This window comes from Neoarius graeffei, chromosome 12, assembly GCF_027579695.1.
Source record: "Neoarius graeffei isolate fNeoGra1 chromosome 12, fNeoGra1.pri, whole genome shotgun sequence".
Taxonomy (NCBI): Eukaryota; Metazoa; Chordata; class Actinopteri; order Siluriformes; family Ariidae; genus Neoarius; species Neoarius graeffei.
This window is the reverse complement of record NC_083580.1, coordinates 60,738,603-60,763,246: the sequence shown is the minus strand read 5'-3', so window position 1 is coordinate 60,763,246 and position 24,644 is coordinate 60,738,603. Positions and strand designations below refer to the sequence as shown.

General features: G+C 42.4%; 1 protein-coding gene across 4 annotated transcripts in view; it reads right to left on the bottom strand.

Annotated features, from left to right (window-relative positions):
• Window positions 1-24,644, bottom strand: part of cadm1a (cell adhesion molecule 1a) — a 748,250-nt gene that overhangs the window by 151,424 nt on the left and 572,182 nt on the right. For all 4 annotated transcript variants that reach the window (XM_060936142.1, XM_060936144.1, XM_060936146.1 and 1 more), the window contains one exon: window positions 10,148-10,294. In XM_060936142.1, the coding sequence (XP_060792125.1) occupies window positions 10,148-10,294 (147 nt within the window). The remainder of the gene's footprint in view (window positions 1-10,147; window positions 10,295-24,644) is intronic.

The window sequence follows — 24,644 nt, the reverse complement described above, 5'->3', positions numbered from 1 at the left end:
TTAAAAGTAATTTCAGGAACAGATCTCTTGTGTGACGTGTAATTCACCCCTCTCATTTAAATATATCAAAAAATTTTCTGCGCGGGCTTTGCGCATCATGGACCTAGGTGATTTTAAAATGCTGGCTACGGCCCTGAACTTGATACGTTTATGTTGACGAAAATTAATAGTTGACTTTACGCTTTTCTGACATTGTATGGGTGGACTCAAGTGTGGACCCCGCGGTATATGTCGATTCCCCAGTTGGTACACCAATCGGCGTAACGGGAGGATTGGAGTGAATGGCGGAGGCATGCAGGCGCAGATCAAGCGCGCATATGAATTGAGTGGAATTCGGTACACTGCGGGGTACACACTAGGGCTGGGTATCACCAGATACCTCACGATACGATACTATGGCGATATTTTGCCCACGATAACGATAATATCACGGTACAGCGATTCTGCGATAATCGATATATTGCAAGAAATTTCAACCACATCACGATATCTGTGTCACTGAAGAAAATCAGAATTTATTGACCACTGTAAAATTACATTTCACATACATAACTACACACTCTTGCCAGACATATATTTGTCTCTATTCCACTGCTGGCAAAACCAAGAGTTGCTTCACTACAACATACAGAAAATTCCCATTTCTGCGCTAGTATTATCAACTTTTCTGTAAGCATGGACACATCAGTGCTGCTTAACAAGCAGAATCAAATTGTTTTATGAAAACTTAAAACTTGCACTGCAGACTGCACATACATTTCAGTGCTAACACTAATATCAATTTGTTCTTTGTAAACTTGAGAACATATACCTGAGAACATTTAACTTGTGCTTATTTTGCAGGAACAACACACTGTCTGAAACACATTGAAAAGTGCAGTGGGCATCTTAGTCTCCCTGAGCACAATTATGAAACAAAGTGCAGTGTGGGTCAGTGTCCACACACTGAAACTGAATTGAAACCTCAGTGAATCATGTTTCTTCTGAACTTTGAGTAAATACTCAAAATAAAATGCAGTGTCTCACACACACTAAAATTGAAAATGCAAGATAAAGTGCAGCTTCTTGCCTTTGGCCTTAAATGACAAAATTAAGTTCACAGTTACAGTAAGTCACACATCACTGAAGTAGACGGGAGGACTTCGGCGCTGTCCAGTGTAGTTTGCTTCGGGTCGGGTTTCAGCGGCTCCGGCTGAGCTAATATGTCGGGGTGGTGTCATGCTAAGTAAGTTCGCAAGTTTGTTGTGTTACCTGAATATCTAATTGGAGCGAAACAGGTTTTGCAGAGTGCATACTCTTTGTCCAGCTCACTGTTTTTTCTCCTTTCCTTTGGAATCCAAAGTGCCTCCAAACATCTGCTTAAAGTTCGGCGGCGTCTCTAGGTTTACGTTAACAGCCATGCTTGCTTGATTTTTTTTTCCTCACTGCAACTGCCGGGGAAAAAAAGAGAAGATGAAGAGTGCCTTGCAGTGAGGGAACGGCACAGCGACACCTCGCGGAGCGGAGGTGCGGAAGTCGTACTGGATTTACAACCCGTCTGAAACATGATTTATTATTTGAAAAAATATCGATATTCAAATTTTGAGTATCGATATTGAATCGGAAGACAAAGTATCGCGATATATCGCCGTATCGATATTTTTGCACACCCCTAGTACACACTTGAGCCACCCAAAGTCTTAGCAGTTACTGATAACGCATACAGATGGCGCTATTAATGATATGCGCGAGAGAACGAGAAAACCCGCGACACTCAACCATTCTGGGGTTTTTTTGCATCTGCATTTCGTCTGCATTTATCGCCTGCTCGTCTTTAACTTTATGTTCTCTTGAATGAGATAATGAAACGAAGTTCCATTGGTGGAAATGGCGAAAGCCAAACTACGAAGAAAAAATATCAGAAAATCACCAAGATAAAGTTCGGATCGTCCGTCGCGATGGTCGCCAGGGACAAATGACGGACTATTTTGGACGGCAGCAAGATGACCCTATATCTGACAAGGTTAGATCACCAGATCAGACGTTAGATTCTAACAAACTTGTCTGACTTTTTTTTGCCTGACTTTTACTAACTTAGACTTAGAAATAGAATATTATTAGAAGAACATTATCATCAGAGGGTCTATCATTGGCAATTTATAATAGTCATTATTGACATTAACACTGACTTTAGGCATATTAAAGTTTGGTCTATAGTCACTGGATTTATCTAGATCTGTTACTATTAAGATTTAATTGACACAAAACTGACATGAAATGTGGTGAATCATTCATGTATATAGTGGGGGAAATAAGTATTTAATACACTGCCGATTTTGCAAGTTTTCACACTTACAAAGAATGGCAAGGTCTGTAATTTTTATCGTAGGTACACTTCAACTGTGAGAGACAGAATCTAAAAAAAAATTAGAAAATCACACTGTATGATTTTTAAATAATTAATTTGCATGTTATTGCATGAAATAAGTATTTGATACAGTAGAAAAACAGAACTTAATATTTGGTACAGAAACAATTACAGAGGTCAGATGTTTCCTGTAGTTCATGACCAGGTTTGCGCACACTGCAGCAGGGATTTTGGCCCACTCCTCCATACAGATCTCCAGATCTTTCAGGTTTCAGGGCTGTCGCTGGGCAACATGGAGTTTCAGCTCCCTCCAAAGATTTTCTATTGGGTTCAGGTCTGGAGACTGGCTTGGCCATTCCAGGACCTTGAAATGTTTCTTACGGAGCCACTCCTTAGTGGCCTTGGCTGTGTGTTTCAGGTCATTGTCATGCTGGAAGACCCAACCAAGATCCATCTTCAATGCTCTTACTGAGGGAAGGAGGTTGTTGCCCAAAATCTCGCAATGCATGGCCCCATCCAGCCTCCCCTCAATACAGTGCAGTTGTCCTGTCCCCTTTGCAGAAAAGCACCCCCAAAGTATGATGTTTCCACCCCCATGCTTCACGGTTGGGACGGTGTTTTTGGGGGTTGTACTCATCCTTCTTCTTCCTCCAAACACGGCGAGTGGAGTTTATACCAAAAAGCTCTATTTTGGTCTCATATGACCACATGACCTTCTCTCATGCCTCCTCTGGATCATCCAGATGGTCATTGGCAAACTTCAGACGGGCCTGGACATGTGTTGGCTTGAGCAGGGGGACCTTGCGCGCGCTGCAGGATTTTAATCCATGACGGCATAGTGTGTTACTAATGGTAATCTTTGTGACTGTGGTCCCAGCTCTCTTCAGGTCATTGACCAGGTCCTTCCGTGTAGTTCTGGGCTGATTCCTCACCTTTCTCATGATCATTGATACCCCATGAGGCGAGCTCTTGCCTCATCTTGAGTCATCTTGAGTTTCTTCCATTTTCTAATAATTGCGCCAACAGTTGTTGCCTTCTCACCAAGCTGCTTGCCTATTGTCCTGTAGCCCATCCTAGCCTTGTGCAGGTCTACAGTTTTGTCCCTGGTGTCCTTAGACAGCTCTTTGGTCTTGCCCATGGTGGAGAGGTTGGAGTCTGATTGATTGAGTGTGTGGACAGGTGTCTTTATACAGGTAATGAGTTCAAACCAGTGCAATTAATCCAGGTAATGAGTGGAGAATAGGAGGGCTTCTTAAAGAAAAACTAACAGGTCTGTGAGAGCCAGAATTCTTGCTGGTTGGTAGGTGATCAAATACTTGCTGTATTTCATGCAATAAAATGCAAATTAATTATTTAAAAATCATACATTGTGATTTTCTGGATTTTTTTTTAGATTCTGTCTCTCACAGTTGAAGTGTACCTATGATAAAAATTACAGACCTCTCCATTCTTTGTAAGTGGGAAAACTTGCAAAATCGGCAGTGTATCAAATACTTATTTTCCCCACTGTGTATATATATCACACACACACACACACACATCATTATATACACACACACACATTATATATATATATATATATATATATATATATATATATATATATATATATATATACAAAATTTGCCTTCGCGCCTACGGCGCTCAAACTTGTCTCCCTCCGAGCTACTCGCAGAGAGGGAGAATCTCCCTCTTTGCAATTTCCCAAGTTGGAGCCTCTGCAAACATAACACTCTAATGTGCTTTATTGTAACAAATGTACTTGTGTGCATTTCAAAAACATAACCATGTTACACAAACATGATGCATCACTTCTCTGGGTGGAGTCTTGCCAAATGACGACTGAAGTTCGAGGTTGTCCTGGTCGTCTCCTCGATAGTTCTTCTACATATGGAACACATAGCAGTGCATTTTTTTCCCACTGCATGAGAAGTCTGTATAAGCAAAGCGAACAATCCTAGGGGCTTCTCTCCAGGCATTTTAGCACCATTAATGTTAGTTTATTCCTGAACATGACGTATGAACAGATGAATGTGAATTCTCTTGCACTAAATTTGTACAAAAATTAATGTAGATATAAATATCTTATGCCAAATTATTATGGCATGTTACAAAAAATAAAGAAAAAATCCGAATCCTTGTCTCCAATTTACGAGTCCGAATGCAGTTAACGCACGAGTCTGAGTCCAAGTCCGAGATCGGTGTTCAAGTCCAAATCAAGTCACAAGTCTTTAAAATTAGGGCACCAGTCGGACTTGAGTCTGAGTCCTGGACTCGAGTACTACAAGCCTGATTTGGACAATGCTAAACTGTTAGTTATAAGTTTTCCTTGTCCCTTGTTAGCTACATTAGCTTTGTAACCGCAGTGCAAAATTAAACAAGCACACTTCAGACAGTAAATCAGGATTTTTTTGAACCCCATTAAAAATAAATTCCACAAAGCTGATTATGGCATAAAGTCAAGTCAAAGAGTCCCATATACATTTTTCATACGTATGTTGGGGAGATCCTGTTAGAGAGCACACTTGTCCTAGCCATCGGCATGGTGAGGTAGGGTGGCCAGTTCCTTTCTTCGCTGCCTTAACTTCCCCAGTGTTTCCACCAGGTCCCCATTCACTGCTGGGTGGACAGGAGGCGAGCCCCAGATCACCGTCCGAGACAAGGCTCGAACCGGGGACCGTTCGCTTAGCGGTCAAGCACTCTAACCACTTGGCTACCTCGCCTCGATTATGGCATAAGGAAAGGGGGAAAAAAAACGAGAAGTGATCTAAACTACACTGGTACCTCTCCAACTGTGAGGATGGCTTTTAAATGTGGCAGTCCTGGATTCAAACATAGGACACAGTGTTGCTTGCGTGATGTCCCAGAATGCCACGGGTGGTGGTCCCCCAGTGACAGAAGGATGGAGGTGTGTGTCAGTGCCATCCAGCTCCCTGCAGGTGTGCAGGAGAATGAAGCCCAGCGTGGCATTTTGTGTCCTACTGAGAGCACACTGCCTCAACCTGAGTCCTCCAGCAGTCCTTATTTTTCTCTTTATATTTGCAGGGTTTGTTTTTTGTTCTTGATTCGACAATGCTCGGAGTCTTATTCTGACAACAATCTGGGGGAATTGGAACAGACAGGCTGACCTATGCTGGCAGGCCACAGAAGTGGATGTCTGCTGAGGTTTTGATTATGATCAAGCTGAAGAGAGTGAGGTAGTGACTCGGGATGGCACGGTGCAGCAGCCCGCAAACAAACAAGAGTGCCTGGGTAAAAGACACGACAAAACCAAGGACAAACAGCCGGTGTGAAAAGGCCTCAGAGCCGCTGGGCCTTCCCAGCATGGCAAATTTCAGCTAGAGTCATTCGAGCATGATGCTGTTTTTTCTCTTTGCATGTTAGGACATGTTTCTTGGTGAACAAGAACTGCGCTCGCCCCTCTCTAACTCCTCATCTTCCATGAATGATTTGAAAGAAAGAGAAATCCATAATTGGCGCTGTAAGACAGCTAGAGGGACGAAACGGAGAACGAGAGCTGAAGAAAGCCAATGAGCAATTCAGCTGTGATCCAAAAACTCTCGAGTGTTGGTGTGTGGAGTATGGTTCTCAAGAGACTTAGAAAATTCAAAATGGTTAGCTTCTCCCGCTGAGCTATCTCTAAATACCACTGAGAATTTAATTTTTTTTTTTTTTGCAAGTCAACCCCGCCTACTCCTCCATACTGATTTACTCCAATATGAAAGGGCAAGTCTGTGCAAAAGAGGCATCAGAGCTGATTAAGCCAAAAGCCAAGAGTTGAGATTTTGATTCAACCATATACATGTACAAACGGGTGACAATTTAAAGGAAAAATCATGTTAGGAAGGTGTTCAGCCACCACGGGTCACAAGACCAGCTTCAGTTTACGCTGGCATCGATTCTATAAATGTCTGGAGGTTTTAATTACGTGTTTAATTCGGCCAAGATCTGGTGAGGGTTAAGGCCAGAACAGAAGATTTTACATCACTTCCATCCTCATCAAACATTTCAATAAGCCCTCATGCCCTGTGGATGGGGGCGGAGTTATACAAATTAATACAAATTTATGCTGATTTGAATCAATTAAATAAAAAAAATGAACCACTATTAATATCGGACTGCATAATCGCTTTGTTTTTTCCAGATGTAACTGCATTGCTCAGACAGCAGAGGGCATAATAACAACATACAATAGCAGGAATGCACATGACTTCGCCCTAGGCGGAAGTAACACAGCTCTAATGCCACAAAAACACACACACACACAAAAACAACAACAACAACAAAATCATCTAAAATGGGAAAGAGCTGTTGTGTGATTGACTGTACAAATAAATTTAACAAGAAATCTGAGCTCTCTTTTTACAGACAGTCAAAAGATGAAAAGAGAAGCAAAGAGAGGTAGTACAAATGTTCATAAATATTTATTAAGAAAAGGCCTGTTTGTTATTAACTTTTTCATTTTTAATAAAAATAATATTTTAGTTAATAGGCTATTACGTATACGGTGGTGTAGTGGTTAGCGCTGTCGCCTCACAGCAAGAAGGTCCGGGTTCGAGCCCCGTGGCCGGCGAGGGCCTTTCCGTGTGGAGTTTGCATGTTCTCCCCGTGTCCACGTGGGTTTCCTCCGGGTGCTCCGGTTTCCCCCACAGTCCAAAGACATGCAGGTTAGGTTAACTGGTGACTCTAAATTGACCGTAGGTGTGAATGTGAGTGTGAATGGTTGTCTGTGTCTATGTGTCAGCCCTGTGATGACCTGGCGACTTGTCCAGGGTGTACCCCGCCTTTCGCCCGTAGTCAGCTGGGATAGGCTCCAGCTTACCTGCGACCCTGTAGAACAGGATAAAGTGGCTAGAGATGATGAGATGAGGCTATTATATTTTATTCCACCCCTTACAAATGTGGGTAAATAAGTAGTTTTGGTTATTAACCCTCTGGGGTCAAGAGCTTCTCCGGCAAAGCTCGGCAGGTTTAGAATGAGTAGGTCATGTATTTAGATAAATATCTTAATGAGTTTTTATCATACAAGCATGATAAACATAGTGAAAGAAACTTTATACTTTACACTTTCCTATGTGCCCACTGGCAAGTAATATTATAGTTTTTAAATGACCTAAATTAGATGAAACATAAAACTTGTCACCTTACTCAGTCACACCAGAGTTGGAGTGCTGAGCGCCCACTTCCGCATTCATAAAAGACTATTCACATGGTAACGGCATGATAATCACTTTCACTCTTTCAGTTTCGATTGGTTTCTCTTTTGTGGTGGGAACGCCCACCAAATACAGGATAAAACCTGTCAGCCGTAGTTTAGGCGACCTGTATGGAGGTAAAAACTTGTTGTGAGATGGCACACAGATTTTATGCTCAGGAGGCACTTCGGAAGAAGAATAGGAAAATTTTTCTTCATTTAATTTTGCTTTCAAAAATATCATGGGAGAAATATCATGAGAGAATCATAAACCCAATATCATGAATCAAATCGAACTGTGACTTGGGCGAATCGATACATGTCTATAAAGCAAACAGGAAGTATTAATAATAGATTAAACTCAGAAGCTACATACCATCCTTATTATTCTATTTTTTTTCCACTGGTGGATCCTTTATTCATCCAAATCATTGATTATCTCTAATTACTGCTGGTGCAATTTACCCCGTCTTTTTTCAATATACTCTTAATTTTAATATTCTTCATTGCAAGGCCATGAATAAAAAAAAAAAAAGAGGAAAATAATCAGCTGCAAAATATTTTCTGTGCATTCTTCTGATTGTCTGCCATTAACCTTCCTTAAAAATGCCCCAAGTCGTTTTCTAAACAAAGCAACTCCAAACAACCTCAATTTGAATTTCAACCAAAATCGTGGCCTTTCTGAGCTAATGCGTTCTCCTTCATTTGCTGTGGTCAATTTGATTGTATTTATTCGTCAATCTTTTCGATTCATAACATTCCGTAGCCTAAAGACACAAACACATCCACAGCTTGCTTTTGTGTTATCAGAAAGCAAAGGAGTGTGTGCTGATGAAACAGCTTGGGGAAAAAAAAAAGAACGAAAAAAAGGACTTCTTTCATTTTTTTGCAATCCATCTAGCTGAGGCGAGGCCTGCAACTGAAATGATGCTGGCTGTAAACACAATGAGGAAGAAAGGAATTCCCAGAGAGAACGAGAGACGAGAGCAACTTCTTTTTGTGAGGAAATAGCCGATGGCTGCTGAGGTGATCTTTCACCCGCTTCTCTCTCAATCTCCTTCACCTCTTTTCTCAGTCTCTCACCCTTACTTTCTTTCCTGTTCCTAACCCACCTTTCGCTCACTCCCTTCTCTTTCACTTCTTATCTCTTGCCTCTTCTCTCTCACCGTCTCTTGTCCCTTTTCTCTCGCCTGCTTTTTTGCTGTCTCTCACCTGCTTCTCTCTCTCTCCCTCACACCTCTTTTTTTGCTCGCTGTCTCTCACCACCTTTTCTCTCACTTCATTCTCTCTTGATGTCTGTCACCTCGTCTCTCTCACTGTCTCTCATCTCTTCCGTCTCACCCCTTCTTTCTTTTACGGTATCCCTTCTCTCTCATACTCATTCATCCTGTCTCATACTGCCATCTCTTCACTCTCTCTCGACCCCTTCTTTCTCACACTCCCTTATGCCGTTTTCCCACTCTCCTTTGACCCCTTCCCTTTCACTCTCCCATTTCTCCGTTATTCTCCCACCCCTTTCCTCTCACACTCCCTTGCCCTCTGTTCCCACTCTCCCTTGACCCCTTCCCTCTTTCTCTCATTTTCTCGCCCCCTTTCTCGCTCCCTCCCCCTTTCTCCCCCGCTCTGATTTTCTTCAGTCTGCTCTTCTTCCGCATCTAATTTGTATTGTTTTCTGAGGTTTAATCCGCCAGGCCTTGGGGAGACATGTCGTTCCTCTGAAATGGCAGCAATCAATTTTGATTACCGGTCACGGCGATTTGGAGAGGAGCCCATCAAACTTTTATTAAGGCGTCGAGCAATAATGACGGCCTTCTCGGCGCTACATGGCATGGATTCCGAGCTCCTCTAATGATTCGAAACCCGGAGACGAACTGACAGCCGAACAGACGTACGATCCACATGAAGAATTTACCGATTGAGGGTGTGATTATTAGCCTCTCCTTCTTTTTCTTCTCTTCTCGCACAGACCGAGCTGGAACGTGGGTACAATGACTCAGTCTGGCACCACCTCCACGAATGGAGGGATTGTTACTGAGACGAGCGTTTAAAAAAAGAAATCTCTTCAAAAAGAAGAAGAAAGGAAAAAATGGAAGCTGCACTTATAAGAGTGCAGACTGGAAGCATTCATCCATGTGAGGATGAGGAGAGAGAGAAGTAAGTGTTATCCTCAAAAAAAAAAAAAAAACACTGCAGACTGAATGCCTGATTGAGCCTGACTGAACTTGAATGGATTTTGTGCTACTTTAATATGCCTCTTATTCCAAATCTCTGAAAGAACCCATCGCTGAGGCTCATGTGGGGTAATTTTGCCTCCGAGGAAAAAGAGACGGCGTGGCAGCCTCAGCTCTGATGAAACAAGTGCAGCTGGGCTGAGTGCTGGAGAGTTGTGAGCCAGATCACAGCAGATCAAGGCAGGCCATGGAGAACAACATGCCCTTGGCACACAGCTGCGACGCTCTATTAGCTGCCCTCAAAAAACATACTGAATAAGTCTGATGCTTTCAGGGCCCCTTTCCTAGAAATGAAGCCCGTCTCTCAGAGAGACATGGAGGACTAGGGTGTGTGTGTGTGTGTTTTGGTCCAACTGAGAGAGCATCCCTACTTACGTCTGACATCTCTGAAGTAGATGGTCTGTCTGTTGGGGTTCAGGAGCTGGATGACAGAGTCGTCATTATTTTTGACTCGGCAGCTGATTGTGGCCGTTTCCCCCTCCACCACCGAGATGTTGTCTGTCACCAGGTTCTGGCTTTGGACTGTGGACCAAGAAAGAAAGTGAGAAAAAAGAGAGTGAGAAATAGAGACGGCTTTGTGTTTGAGCCATTTCCTTCACACAGAGATAAAAACCCAAGCGCGTCCAAAACCCTACAATCTAACACTTACAGGAGTCCATGATGAGGAGTGACTGACAAAATGCACCTGGGGCGAGTGTGAATACTCAACGGAGTGTGAAAGTGGGTTTTTGTTTTCTTCGTCTCCTTGTGTGGTGTTTCATAAGCCGCTCTATGTCTGTGATACACACGCCTACGCTGAATCGCAGCTCACGATCTCATCTCACTGGTGGTCAGAGGACGCTGCTCGGGCACAACCCATGGGCTTTATTTTATCCGAGGACATATAGAGCATGTCCTCGACCCGGTGCCCTTTAAAGGAACAGTTCATCAAAAAAATGAAATGTACACAACTTCCTCACTTGACGCAAAATATAATCCATCAACCAAGACAGGTTTGATGGCTTGGGTTTCCTGTTTTAGTATTGTACTTGAGCTCCAGAGAAGCTTATATCAACTAGTTTAAATCAGACACTTGCCTCACAGCATCCTGAGCTGTTTCTAAAGTATCTAAAGCAAAACATGGAATGGATGAAGCAAAACATGTTGGTTTGTAATCCGTCGAAGATTGAGGTTATTCATTTTACCTCCCGGTTTTCTAATTTGCCCACCAATGTAGAATTTCTGATGATAGGCAATCTAAAGATCAAACCCACTTGGGGGTTAGAGACCTTGGTATCATACCTAACCGTCATCTAACATTTAAGACTCATGTCAATATAGTATGTCAGTCAGTGTACCAGTCCCTAACGACCACTGGGAGAATCAGAAAATACCTTTCTGATCATGAACGTGAACATTTAGTCCATGCATTAATTTCATCGAAGGCCGACTACTGCAGTGCCATTCCCTATGGCCTCCCGACAACAGAGATCAAGAAACTAGAGCATCTACAGAATACAGCAGCCCAAATCATCTCAAGAACCATGAAATCCCAACATATTACACCAGTCTTAAGACAGCTTCACTAGCTGCCAGTAGAAGAAAGGATTTTATATAAAATCTTGTTAACAACATACAAAGCTATAAATAGCATTGCTCCTGATTACATCATGGATCTTCTACATGAATACAAGCCAGCACATGCTCTACAGTCTGCGTCTAGTAACAATTTAATAATTCCAGGGGCAAAGACAGGTTTTTAATTTGGGCACCATGGCGAGCGTAGCGAGCCAAAAATTTTTTTTTTACTATTTTCGCGCGTAGCGTGCCGAAAATTTTTGACGTATCATTTTGAGTAATTTTTTTAACCAATTATAAATATATCGAGCAATAAAAATAATAGAAATTACATAATCATGTGCAAGTATAAAGTAGTGCTGTATCTAAAAAGTCAAAAGTTTTCTCCAACATTCCGAATAAATAAAAAAGATAAAAATAGTTCATGAATTTTTTATATGCATGAAAAATGGGAAACAATATGTAATATCAATCTATTTGCACAAGAGTATGGGCAGTAGAGAACTTTAAAATCTCAAACAGTGAAGCAATAATGATCTAGAACAATCAAAATATCAAAAATATGACATATATGTATCTGTCTAAATTAAGCTATTGATACATATCGAAAAAGCTAGAATATGTCAATTCAACAATATATCAATTAAAATAAAACAAGATATCAATATATAATATAACCACATAAAATAGTTTGCAGTATGTCTTCACATATATTAATAATAGGTCCAGTAGTATAATTAGTATAACAGTCATTCAACAACACAATTAAAGTTATTACTCTTCGAATTATCCAGAGCTTTGAACCAGAATTTTTTTCCTGTTGGTTCGTTCCGAACAGAAACGGAATTTTAACGTTTCCGGTTTTGGGTTCCACCATTAAATAGACGTTCCCGAACCGGTTAAAACAAAAAAAATTCGTTCCCGGAACGGTTAATTACATTCCCTGTCAGCTGTTTAACAAATGGCTATAAAATTATGTCTCTGTCTCATCCAGCTTAAGCCAAATGTAGGCTAATTCTATTACAACCTTCATTAAATAAGACAAGAAATAATTCAAAACTATTATTTCAAATGTTGGCGATTTGGATTCTCAGTATGTCTTCCCATCTACACAAACAGAAAAAGTGCCAAAAATGAAAGATAATTTGTTTAGTGTGTTACCAAAGGCTAGTCAGGCCCTATGCATTGATAGGCTAACAGAGGTTAACATCATTTAATGTTCGCGAGCCTCTCATTAACGTGGACAAATATATTGATATCGTGTTTGAAATTGACGTTTTTGAATAACGATAGACTGCAATATTTACCTCTTATTTAAGATGTGGAGACGTGATAGTAGTCCACCCTCCCGCTCTCTCCATTCAGTCAGCGAACGTCACACAGGAAGTGAACCCCAGCGGGTCATAGGAACTTGCGCAGGAGAAGAATGACTTTTTTTTATTTGTAGGCTACGGAAACTTTGAGGAACGAAATAAAAACCGGTATTAACTAGTTACCATTATTTTTAATAAGCGTTTTTGTTCCGGAACATAAAAAATAATAAAGTTTCTGGTTTCGTTTCTGTTCCATGTGAAATAGAAAAAGTTCCCGGTTTTCGTTTTCGTTCCTTGAACCGGTTCAAAGCCCTGGAATTATCACAAACCGACAGCCACTTGTTATCATGAATCATTGAGAATTTCACAACATAAACAAAGGAAGTATATTTTATGACATTCAGACGTCAGAGACTCAGACACGGTTTACGGTAATTGCTAGACGCATTTCATGTTCACTTCATGTTATGAAGTGACTGAACAACAAATTGAAATATATATGCCAAAAAATGACATTTAACAATAATTTAAAAATATTTTGGGTTCTCCACCCTTATGAAACAGGATTTTTTCTTCTAATTTGGGCGATTTTCGTATGTTCTATTTTGGGCCTTTTGACAAGCCCGTAATTTGGGCGCCGTTATACGGTATGTAATTGGGGCTGTATTTGCCCTTGAATTCCCAAAACTAGACTTTCCATGTATGGTAACCAAGCATTTAGTGCCGCTGCTCCAAAGCTATGGAACAGCCTTCCATCTTATCTTAAACAAGCCACTGCACCTGAAGCATTTAAATCTCGACTAAAGACTTTTCTCTTTCGCAAAGCCTACGGATTATAACTCATACAACTTCTGGCACGGATTTAAGGGGGTGTGCACCTGGTGCCCCCCCATCCAGAAAAAATAGTTTTACCGGTAGTATTGCAGATACCGAGATATGCCTGCTGTTTTTTATTTAATTAATAAGGTTTTTTAAAAATAAACAAAATAAATCATTATGTGGGATTGAGCTGAGGAGTTTATGGTATAAATTTATATTTAATAGTAGGTCCTTGCTTAGTTTTTTTTTTTTTGCTCGTGATACGAATGCAGTGAAAAGCAAGCTGAGTGAGTCCTGTTGGATTTTAACAGGGCGCGGAAACTTCGTGCATTGACATAATAACATACTGTATTCCCGGACTGCACTGTAGACTACATGTAAAGGGTGTGCGCCATTCTTTTATGTTTATGGTATTGTTAACACGCATGCTCACAAGCCAAAATAATAAGATGCTGCAGGAGGCATACTGCTTGTATTCATTAATAGGGCATCCCTGTACTCACTATACCTTGTGTATGTACATGGGACACGTGCCATTTTGGGGATGAGCCTCACTTTGGTTTTTACGACAGCGGCTGGATAGGTCCAACTCACACAATCATTGTATCGTTATCTCAGTCTATTATGCCCCTTTTCCACCAAAGCAGTTCCAGGGCTCGTTCGGGGCCAGTGCTTAGTTTGGAACCGGGTTTTCTGTTTCCACTGACAAAGAACTAGCTCTGGAGCCAGAAAAACCGGTTCCAGGCTAGCACCAACTCTCTGCTGGGCCAGAGGAAAGAACCACTTACGTCAGCAGGGGGGGGCGGAGTTGTTAAGACCAACGACAATAACAAGACTGCGAAAGATTGCCATTTTTAAGCGACGAGAAGCAGCAGCTGTACAAACGCAAAGTCATCCATTATTATTATTGTTGCTGCTGCTGCTTCTTCCGTGTTGTTTTTGTTTCGATATTCGCGCCAAGGTTTATGCAAACGTAGCGACGTAACTGACGTATACAGCGACGTAATGACGTGGCTTCCCTTAGCACCGTGAGCTATGGAAAAGCAAACTGGTTCTCAGCTGGCTCGCAAGTTGAACGAGTTGTGAACCAGCACCAGCACTGGCCCCAAACCAGCCCTGGAACTGATTTGGTGGAAAAGGGGTATTAGACTCAGGAGCTCAGACTGCAGTTCCTGACTTTGTATTATAGACAGGCAACTCTTGCAGTCTTTGTTTATAGTTATCTCAGTATTAAGCTCTGTCTTAAGTGGCCACTGACATTCCCTCAGTTTGCCTGGGTATATTCACTGCCTTATATGTACATTGAATGTCCTGAGCAGGAGCTCAGATTGCAGTTGCTGAAATAGTAATAATTTATTGATAGAAGGTGTTGTGTGGTCAGTGCACTACACTGTAGTGTGTCATGTCTCATCTCATCTCATTATCTCTAGCCGCTTTATCCTTCTACAGGGTCGCAGGCAAGCTGGAGCCTATCCCAGCTGACTACGGGCGAAAGGCGGGGTACACCCTGGACAAGTCGCCAGGTCATCACAGGGCTGACACATAGACACAGACAACCATTCACACTCACATTCACACCTACAGTCAATTTAGAGTCACCAGTTAACCTAACCTGCATGTCTTTGGACTGTGGGGGAAACCGGAGCACCCGGAGGAAACCCACGCGGACACGGGGAGAACGTGCAAACTCCGCACAGAAAGGCCCTCGCCGGCCACGGGGCTCGAACCCGGACCTTCTTGCTGTGAGGCGACAGCGCTAACCACTACACCACCGTGCCGCCCATGTGTCATGTGGTAATGCATTATATGACAATGCAACTTTTATCAATATTAACACATATCAGTTGTAATTATGTTCTACACATTTACCTGCAACTCTGACAATATCATTTTCAGTGACTAATAAAATGGTTTTGAAAAAGTTCCTTCTTTTAAAGATATTTTTGATATGGTAATTTTCTTTAAACAATTTCATTTACATGTCTCTGACAGCTCAAAATGCATCTCCGGGCATTTAAAAACTGCAAAGCTTCCAGGGGCCTCTGGCAGCCCCCAGCCCCCTGGCCTTACTGGGCTGAACCCCTGTCCCATTTTCCTGGATCCACCCCTGAACTTTTAGTTAACTTTACAATTATTTTATTTTGTTTTATTTTGCAAATGCATTGAGACTTGGTGTAATGCATCTCAAAGAACATTTTATTATTATTATTATTATTATTATTATTAAAATGCATGCTGTGGAGTCTAATATCTAGAACAAGAGTGCTCTGAGAGCACAATATCCCCCGCTGGCAACTATGCCATAACTCTGGTAAAATATGACTGAATTGAACGAAATTGCAATATGCATATTCCTGATATTTAATAAAGAATCCTGTCAAGTTTCATGAAATTCCTCGAAAAACTGTGAGAGAACTTGATTTCAGAAGGTGAGTATCCTTCCCGGGATGGACAGGCAGACGGACGGACGGACAGACATCGCCACGACATAATCCCCCTTCGGGCCTTTTGGCCAGCGGGGGATAATAAAAATGAACAAATGATTATACCCCTTTTCAACCAACAGGGAATGGGTTCTTGAACCGGTTCCATTCAGGATTCTTTGAACATTGGTGCCAGCTAGCGAACCAACCCACGTTTTCAACACTTTTGAGCGGAACCGTTGTAATAAAGGATGCGTCATGAACTGAGGGCGTTGCACAATGCGCAACGGGAGTAAACAATTGTCGCAAGATTGCTTATCTGCGAGCTTTAATTCTGTTATTGCAGATATTTGTTTTCAGTCCATTTTTCCAGTAGATGTATCCTTTTCCATTGCGTTCTCCATTACTACACTCTGCTTCCTCTCCAAACTACTGACACGCCCACTGATGTCATCATGGTTCACACTGGAAATATTTTTCCACTTATTTCTACCTATATTTTGTTTCCAGCTAGGAACTGACTTTTCAGGCTCCAAATCAATTTATTTTTGGTCAAAATGCTCCGAATGGTTCAAAATTTGGTGTGCAAACAAGAACGTAACCTGTTCCCTGTTGATTGAAAAGGGGTATACGTGTCAAGTTTTATCACATTACCCTGTTGTTGAGTTTTGTCTTTTAGCAGAACACTCCCAAGTGTTTTATTTTTTATTCCTTACTTATTTTGTTATTTTGTGTACAGATGGTGTTACTGAGCCAGTTGAAGAATCTGTATGAGGGAACATGACATGCAGCTTGCAAAAAAGTGAAACTGGTACAAAACTGATAAACAATACCATATACCTACCGTACGTCTTGGCTTATCAACTCCATGTGGGCGAAGGGGAAAATCATGAATTAATAATCTAATGAATGAGTAACCTAACAAGGTCTCAGCACGAGTCTAATTTTGGACATTGCCGTTGCAGACCAGCAAAAGACATCCCTCAGTTTAAATTGCAAATAAACAGACACAGCGAATGCTATATTTAGCTTCACTCCCTCCCCAGTACTAATGAGAAAACATGAACGGGCAAGAGACAGAGTTAAATAATTATGCAACCCAAAAAAAAAAAAGTGGGAGGGGGCGTGATGGGGCAAAAAGGTGGCATGATTTGCATGCTTCAGATGGCAGGCTCCGCTAAAGAGCCCTGTCAGTTTAAGTAGATGAGAAGAAGGCAATCGGATCCTCTGATGGCACCCGATAAGGAGAGACAGTTTAACAAAACTGATTTCAATCAGGCTGCCAGGAGTGGAAAGTGAAAACAGAGCAAACAAATGAACCTCGAGAGAGAGAGAGAGAGTGTGTGTGTGTGTGTGTGTGAGAGAGAGAGAGAGAGATCCTTAAGACTTGTTAAAGTGAAACAGAGCTATGAGGAAGAGGTGGTACATTGGAAATGCAAATGCGGCTCATGTTTATCAGCGAGGTTACAGATGAAGGTTAACACGCAGTGGGTCAATGCGGTTGTCATGGTGATGGTGTTAAACGGAGGCCACTCGATGATGGTTTGCTTCTGAGCACCAAGTGACAGAAGACGTAGTGTACAGTAAACTTTAAGCATCGCAGAACTGAAGTATATCACGTGCCCACTGAGATCGCATCACGGACGCTGGTCATGTGTTCCAGCTACTGTTCATCTGACCTCAAGTTTATTGTGAAAAAATAGCCAGAGAGCATTAAGGTGGGGGAAAATTAATGATTGGAATGAAGGAAGGAAGGGAAGAGAAGAGGAGAGAAGGAAAGAGAGGGGGAAGGAAGTGAGGGAGGAAAGGAGGAAGGGTGAGATGACAGAGGAAGGAAGGGGGAAGGAAGTGAAGATAAGAAGAGGGAAGGAAGGGAGGAAGGAAGGACACAAGCAAAAGAGAGAGAAAGGGAGGAAGAGAAGAAGGAAGAAATGAAGGAAGGAAGGAAGGAAGGAAGGAAGGAAGGAAGGGTAAAGAGAAGGAGGGAAGAGTAGAGAAAAGAAAAAAGAAGAAGGAAAGAAGGGAGGGAGACATGGGAAAGGAAGGAAGGAGGAAAGGAAGGAAGAGTACAGATGAGAAAAAAGAAGAAAGGAAGGAAGGAAGGAAGGAAGGAAGGAGAGGTAAAAGAAGAGGGAAGGAATGGAGGGAGGAAGATAGTGAGCAAAGGAGAGAGAAGGGGAGGAAGAGAAGGAGGAAGGAAAGGAAAGAAGGACGAGTAGAGAAAAGAAACGAGAAGAGAAAGAAGGGAGGGAGAAGGAAGGAAAGAAGGGAGAGATGGGAGAGGAAGGAAGGAAGAGTAGAGAAGAGAAAAAAGAAGAGAAAGAAGGAAGCAGGGAAGGAAAGGAAGATAAGAGAAGAAGAAAGGAAGGAAGTGAGCAAAGGAGAAAGGGAAGAAGAGAAGAAAGAAGGGAAGGAAGGAAGATGAGATAAAAGAAAAGAGCAGAGAAGGAAGGAACTGAGGAAGGGAAAGATGGGACAGGAAGGAAGGAAGGAAGGAAGGAAGAGGGAGATGAAAGAAAGAAGGGAGTGATATGAGAGGACAAAAGGAAGGCAGGAATGGCGGAGTAAGGGACAAGAAAGAGAGGGATGAAAGGAGGAGGAAAGGAGTGATGGGGAAGAATGAAGGGAGGTAGGAGGGAGGGAAGGAATGAAGGAAGTGACAGAGGGATTGAAGAAGAAAGGAAAGGATCACACTTTTCCTGGATGACAGGAGCTTAACATTCCAGCGTTACTCCATGGTGAGGTTTTATTCATGTTTAAAGCTGACAGTAAATCCCATCCCTGCGTCCCGTCACCGGCTCCATGCAGATATTTACAGTAACGATTGTGGGTGGGACGGAGTTCCATGACTTCTTGGCCTCAATTACAAACTGCATGAGAAAACATCAGACACCACCGATGTGTGGACTGATAGAGTGCATTTGGGGTACGAGTCGAATTGCTGACTAACTGACAATCCATTAGTTTAATAAATAATCAAATGACAGACTTATGTAAGGAATGAAACATTTGGGGGTGTGGTGTTAAAGGAAACTCTCCAAGGACGGCTTGGTGTGATGCGTTACTGAAACTCGACACGGTTCCATTTATAACTGCAGCGTTTGGAGCGAGATGTCACTTGGCTCTGCTGAAAAGTGATAAACACATGCAAACACTTTGGAGACTCCATATGCCTTCCAAAAATGGGTGGCAGAACTTCAGAGTGACGCAGGTTAACTATTCATACCCTGCACAACACGTGTTACACCTGCAGCATCAGGAAAACATCAGGTCTTGATATGATATCAGCGGAGACAAGAAGCACCAGTGTACCCACCATCGCCAGACTCTAATGTCCCTCTGGCGTGTGCTCTGTTTCTCAGGTAGTGGGTACAGTCGTGGATATGAGCGTGCGTTCTCATCAGTAAGCGTAACACACACCGTGCTGGCGCTGAGACGCGTAGTCTTCGGAAATTGCCTTTAATATACGACATGTGAAGTAAATCTTGTGCACGGATCATGGCGAATAAAAGAAAGGATTAAACTTGATTAGCCTTGAGATTATTATTGATTATTGGCACGCAGCTTGGCTTAATTAAGATAATTGTTTGTGTCACCGCCTCTGAAATAGACGAACTGGTGATTAATTCCAATTCAAACAAAGCCTTCATTAGTCTTATTGCTTCGGCGAAGGCCGTCAGAAAGAGAGCCGCTGTGAAATTAGCTTGCAGCTCGTGCGCCGACAACCAACAAGGCATTGCGGAAACTCAGAAGAAGCGCACGCTTCATATTTGCATAACTTGTTCAAACAGATCTGTGACATTATCTTTCTATTTAATTACCGGCATTCAAAAGCAGTAGCACAGAACACTGATCATTTTAGCCTAGATTAAAGCTGTCAGAGCAGGCTGCTGCACTCAGAGCCGGCCCGACACGCCATTTATATCACTGCGAGTCTACCGCCACACGCGCTGCCTCATACATCACGCTGGAGGAAAAACCCCCAGCAAGAATGTGTGTCTCGGTGTGTACACATCCATGTGTCTGTTCTGCCCGGTGTGCTGATGTCACAGCAAACCGCTGTGCTGAGAAGGTCAAAGCGGACTAGTGTCCTCCTCTATAACCAGTATCACGTCCCTTCCTGGCAGTCGGAGAGAAAAGAGGAATGCTGTCAGATCAGAATGTGAATGATGGCAGATGAGAGAAGTAAAAGACACACACACACACACACACACACACATTGGCACACAAACATGGCCGTGTATGTACGTGTGTGTGTGTGTGTGTGTGTATATATCTATGATATCCATTGCTATTCCTGGGCTTTGGCCCTGTGTTGCTGATATTAAAGTGTGGCTGAGGGAAAAAGCCTGGAGTGGAACTGGGTTTTGGTAGTCTGGTTAACACCAGACCATATCACAAGTGAAATATGGTCTGGAATCCGCCAATGGAGCACTTGCATGTGACGTCACAGCCGATCCAGATTGTGACAGACGCCATCTTGTCGGTCAAACGCCATATTTCCGCCTTCTACTTCTACTTTTTCTTCTGGAAAAACCTACTATATACAATTCTACTACAACGGCTGCAAGCTCTCCCTACCTGTGCACGTTTTTTATGTTTTTTGTGTGTATTTTTGCGTGTTGTTCGTCTGTACCGGACTTCAATATCCACTACAACCGTATGGACTTACTGGACATTGGTTTCCAGCAGAAAATGACGGTTTGTAGCGATTTCCATCGCATGCACAACATTCCGGACGAGAGAAAAAAAAAAAATTCCGGACGAGATAGCGAGATCAGCGGGGTCTCCGTGGATTGTTATTGGAAGGAAAGCTAAGGAGGCGGCGCCGGGAGCGGAAGCAAAAGCGAGTCAGAGTTGACTAAGCTCAGAAAACAGCCACTCAAATCTCCACTGCTAAGCCTCTACCTCTCCAACGCCAGGTAAACAAGACAGACGATTTGGAATTACCGTATTCTATTCTATAATCGGCTGGTCAGTGCTATACTCAATACTTAAATGACTTACCCATCCAGTGAGGATCATTTTCTTGTTTACAAGATGCCACATCTGAGTCGCTGACAAATCCTGAATTTCTGTAAAGATAACTGTCCAGAGATTTATAAGCACGCAGTGCTTCACCACTGAACAGCGAGGGAAAGTTGATGAGGTAATTATACACGTCCGGGTATTCCACCTCTGGCAGTTCAACATCCACTGACACGGTCGTGAAAACTCCGTCCGGAAAGCCATAAGGGTCACTAATCTGTAGGTCGTTTATTTTAGACATATATCTAGTTATCTGTTCATTAGAAAAATGAGCCGTGTAGTCCGTCGGTTGAAATTGATCCATTCTGTACACGAGTGCAGCAGTATTCAGCTGTGCTGTTGACCGACAAGATGGCGGCTGTGTACTTTCCGGTCACATGACTGCAAGATCTCTATTGAATTTCTCGTAGGGGAGGTGTGGTTTACGATTGTCAACGGCCGTTTATTGGACGTTGCGAATGTCTATCATTTGGCGTATACTGTACGTAGCCCATGGCCAATCATGGCAGTTGTACCCGGTGACGTAGTTAGAGCGACGAAGAAGACGAAGAAGCGAAGAAAGACTGAAACGCCAAACGCTGTTCTTTTTTTAAAACAAACTTTCGCTCTAAACTATTCAGAACAGTGTCTAAAGCTTGATCGAAAGTTTGGTTCGTATCGCTCGCCGCCATGTTAAATGTGATCCGTAAACAGTCCCAAATAAACTACAAGCTTCCGTTTGTCGAGTAGTACGCGTCACCGTCTTTCCACCCCTCCCCACTCTCTGATTGGCTCCCTAACTCAGGCGAGCCTTTAGACCATAGTTTCCATGCTGTCTTTTCAGATCGGAACGATTGTGCAAAGCAGCATGGGATTTCCCAGGCTAGGGTTTTGGTGGATAAAGAGCTCCATCACACAGAACTGAACCTTTAAATGAGCCATTTTACTGGCATGAAGCTATTATTTCATATTTAGGAGTGTGTGAACACACTGGTGGAAGCAGGTTTGTTTGCGATGGATGTGCACTGGACGTATAGGGACATCAACATCCGCCAGTGGTACCAGGCTTTCCTGTGGAACGGGCTGCTTTTGGTTCTCCATGGGCTTCAGAGTTTGGTGTTTCCATCCCTCCATTCATTCATCCATCCATCCATCCATCCATCCATCCATCCATCTACCCCTCCATCCAATCACCCATCCATCCATTCTTCCATCCCTCCCTCCATCCATTCATACATCCATCCATCCCACCATGCATCCATCCATCCATCCATCCCTCCTTCCATCCATTTATACATCTATCCATCACTCCTTCCATTTCATTCTTCCATCCATCCTTCCATCATCCAACCCTCCCTCCATCCATCCATCCATCCATCCATCCATCCATCCATCCAACCCTCTATTATCCATTTATCCATCCATCCCTTTATTCATCCAATCATCCATCCCTCCTTCCAATCATCCATCCATCTTCAATAACTGCTTTACGGTGGTGTTTCCTGTCTTTGACAGTGCACTAGTCTACATCAGGGCACCACACACACACACACACCCACACACCTCTAGGCATGTTTTTGGACAGGAAACTGGAGAACCTGGAAGAAATCTTATTTCAGAAAATCTATTCTATTCCAACTTACAGGACATTTCACCTTATAAATGACTAGACGTTTTTCTGTATCAAATAACAACACACTCGAATCCATTTATTATCAGAATTAGATTACATGGCGCATCCACTCTGATCGAGCTGTTACTATAGAAACGATATGCATTAGATCTAGGGCATTAACATAAACCCATGGATTGAATTATAGTCAGAGCTGCTGTTATAGGAAATGAATCAACCGCAATCAGAATGGAGAATTCTACAAAACGGTGGTTAAACATACACGTATTAAAAATACAGAAACACTGCCCACCCTTTTTGGTGAACAGCGGGCCGGCAAAGCGGGAGTGCTAATGCCACTGTCGTCGTCCATCTGTGTGCCAAATGCCATCCCAGTCCTCACTTCACCAGAAATAACTCGCTTAAGAAAGTGTTTCTTAAGAAACTGCTTCTTGATGCTTTAATCCAAACAGATTTTTTTTAATTTATTTTATCAAGTCTAATTAAATATGATCTTTTAAATTCGGCCAAGCCTCATGATGAAAAAAAAACAGAACAAAAAAACCCCTTCAAATCTCCATTAGATCATTCTTATTGGAATTTCCCTTACAATATCCTTGGACTATTAATGTAATTATCGTGAAATCATTCAAATTCCTAATTAGCGGTGTTAAATGAAAAGGTCAACAAAACTATGTACCATTAATTTCATAATAAAATAAAATTACAATATTCAGTTACAACACAAATATTCACTTTACATAAATAATAGTCATGCTCGTTAAAGAAATCTCATCATCTCTTTTCATTAATGAAATTAATTATGTTTACAGCAGTGTGCACTAATTGGGTAGGGACTACAAGAACATCATTAACAATATTTACAAAACAAAGCTGTTTAAAATAACATTCAGGGATAATAACTCTCCATTACATATTATTAGTGATGAAGTCAGGAGAGTTGTGTGCTTCTTTTGTGCCTAATTGGGAACGGTCCTTTCCGTTCACATATTATATTATTAACATTAAAATACGCATTACATGACAGCTTTTTTCTTTTTAACTCGTCTCCGATACGTCCTGGTACAACACGAGGACTCCATGAAAACCTAAAGCATACAAATTGTTTCACTGTACTTAAACACAAGCTCTAAATTAATTTAAAGGTGGTCTTTATTTCATAAACATTTTTTGAATGCGTGTCATGGAATTGTTCGCACGAGTCGAGTTATTTAAATTGAGCCTGGATCCGAGAACGAATCCATCTGCGTTCGAGTCTCTAAAAGTAGAAAATAAAATCAAACTGCCACATTAATGTCATCCTTACAGGAGTTAGCAATGTGGTGGGCAAACATATGGCTCATAGTTTATACATAATTGGATGTTGATAATCCTAATTGGATATTTTTTAAAAAATTGTTATATGATTATTCCAACTGAAACATCTCATCTCATTATCTCTAGCCGCTTTATCCTTCTACAGGGTCGCAGGCAAGCTGGAGCCTATCCCAGCTGACTACGGGCGAAAGGCGGGGTACACCCTGGACAAGTCGCCAGGTCATCACAGGGCTGACACATAGACACAGACAACCATTCACACTCACATTCACACCTACGCTCAATTTAGAGTCACCAGTTAACCTAACCTGCATGTCTTTGAGGGAAACCGGAGCACCCGGAAGAAATCCACGCGGACACGGGGAGAACATGCAAACTCCACACAGAAAGGCCCTCGCCGGCCCCGGGGCTCGAACTCAGGACCTTCTTGCTGTGAGGCGACAGCGCTAACCACTACACCACCGTGCCGCCCCCAACTGACACATGAAGATGATAAAGGAATCGGTGATTTTATTAACTTTGCTTCATACATTTTCATATAAATATCTCATCTCATCTCATTATCTCTAGCCGCTTTATCCTTCTACAGGGTCGCAGGCAAGCTGGAGCCTATCCCAGCTGACTACGGGCGAAAGGCGGGGTACACCCTGGACAAGTCGCCAGGTCATCACAGGGCTGACACATAGACACAGACAACCATTCACACTCACATTCACACCTACGGTCAATTTAGAGTCACCAGTTAACCTAACCCGCATGTCTTTGGGGGAAACCGGAGCACCCGGAAGAAACCCACGCGGACA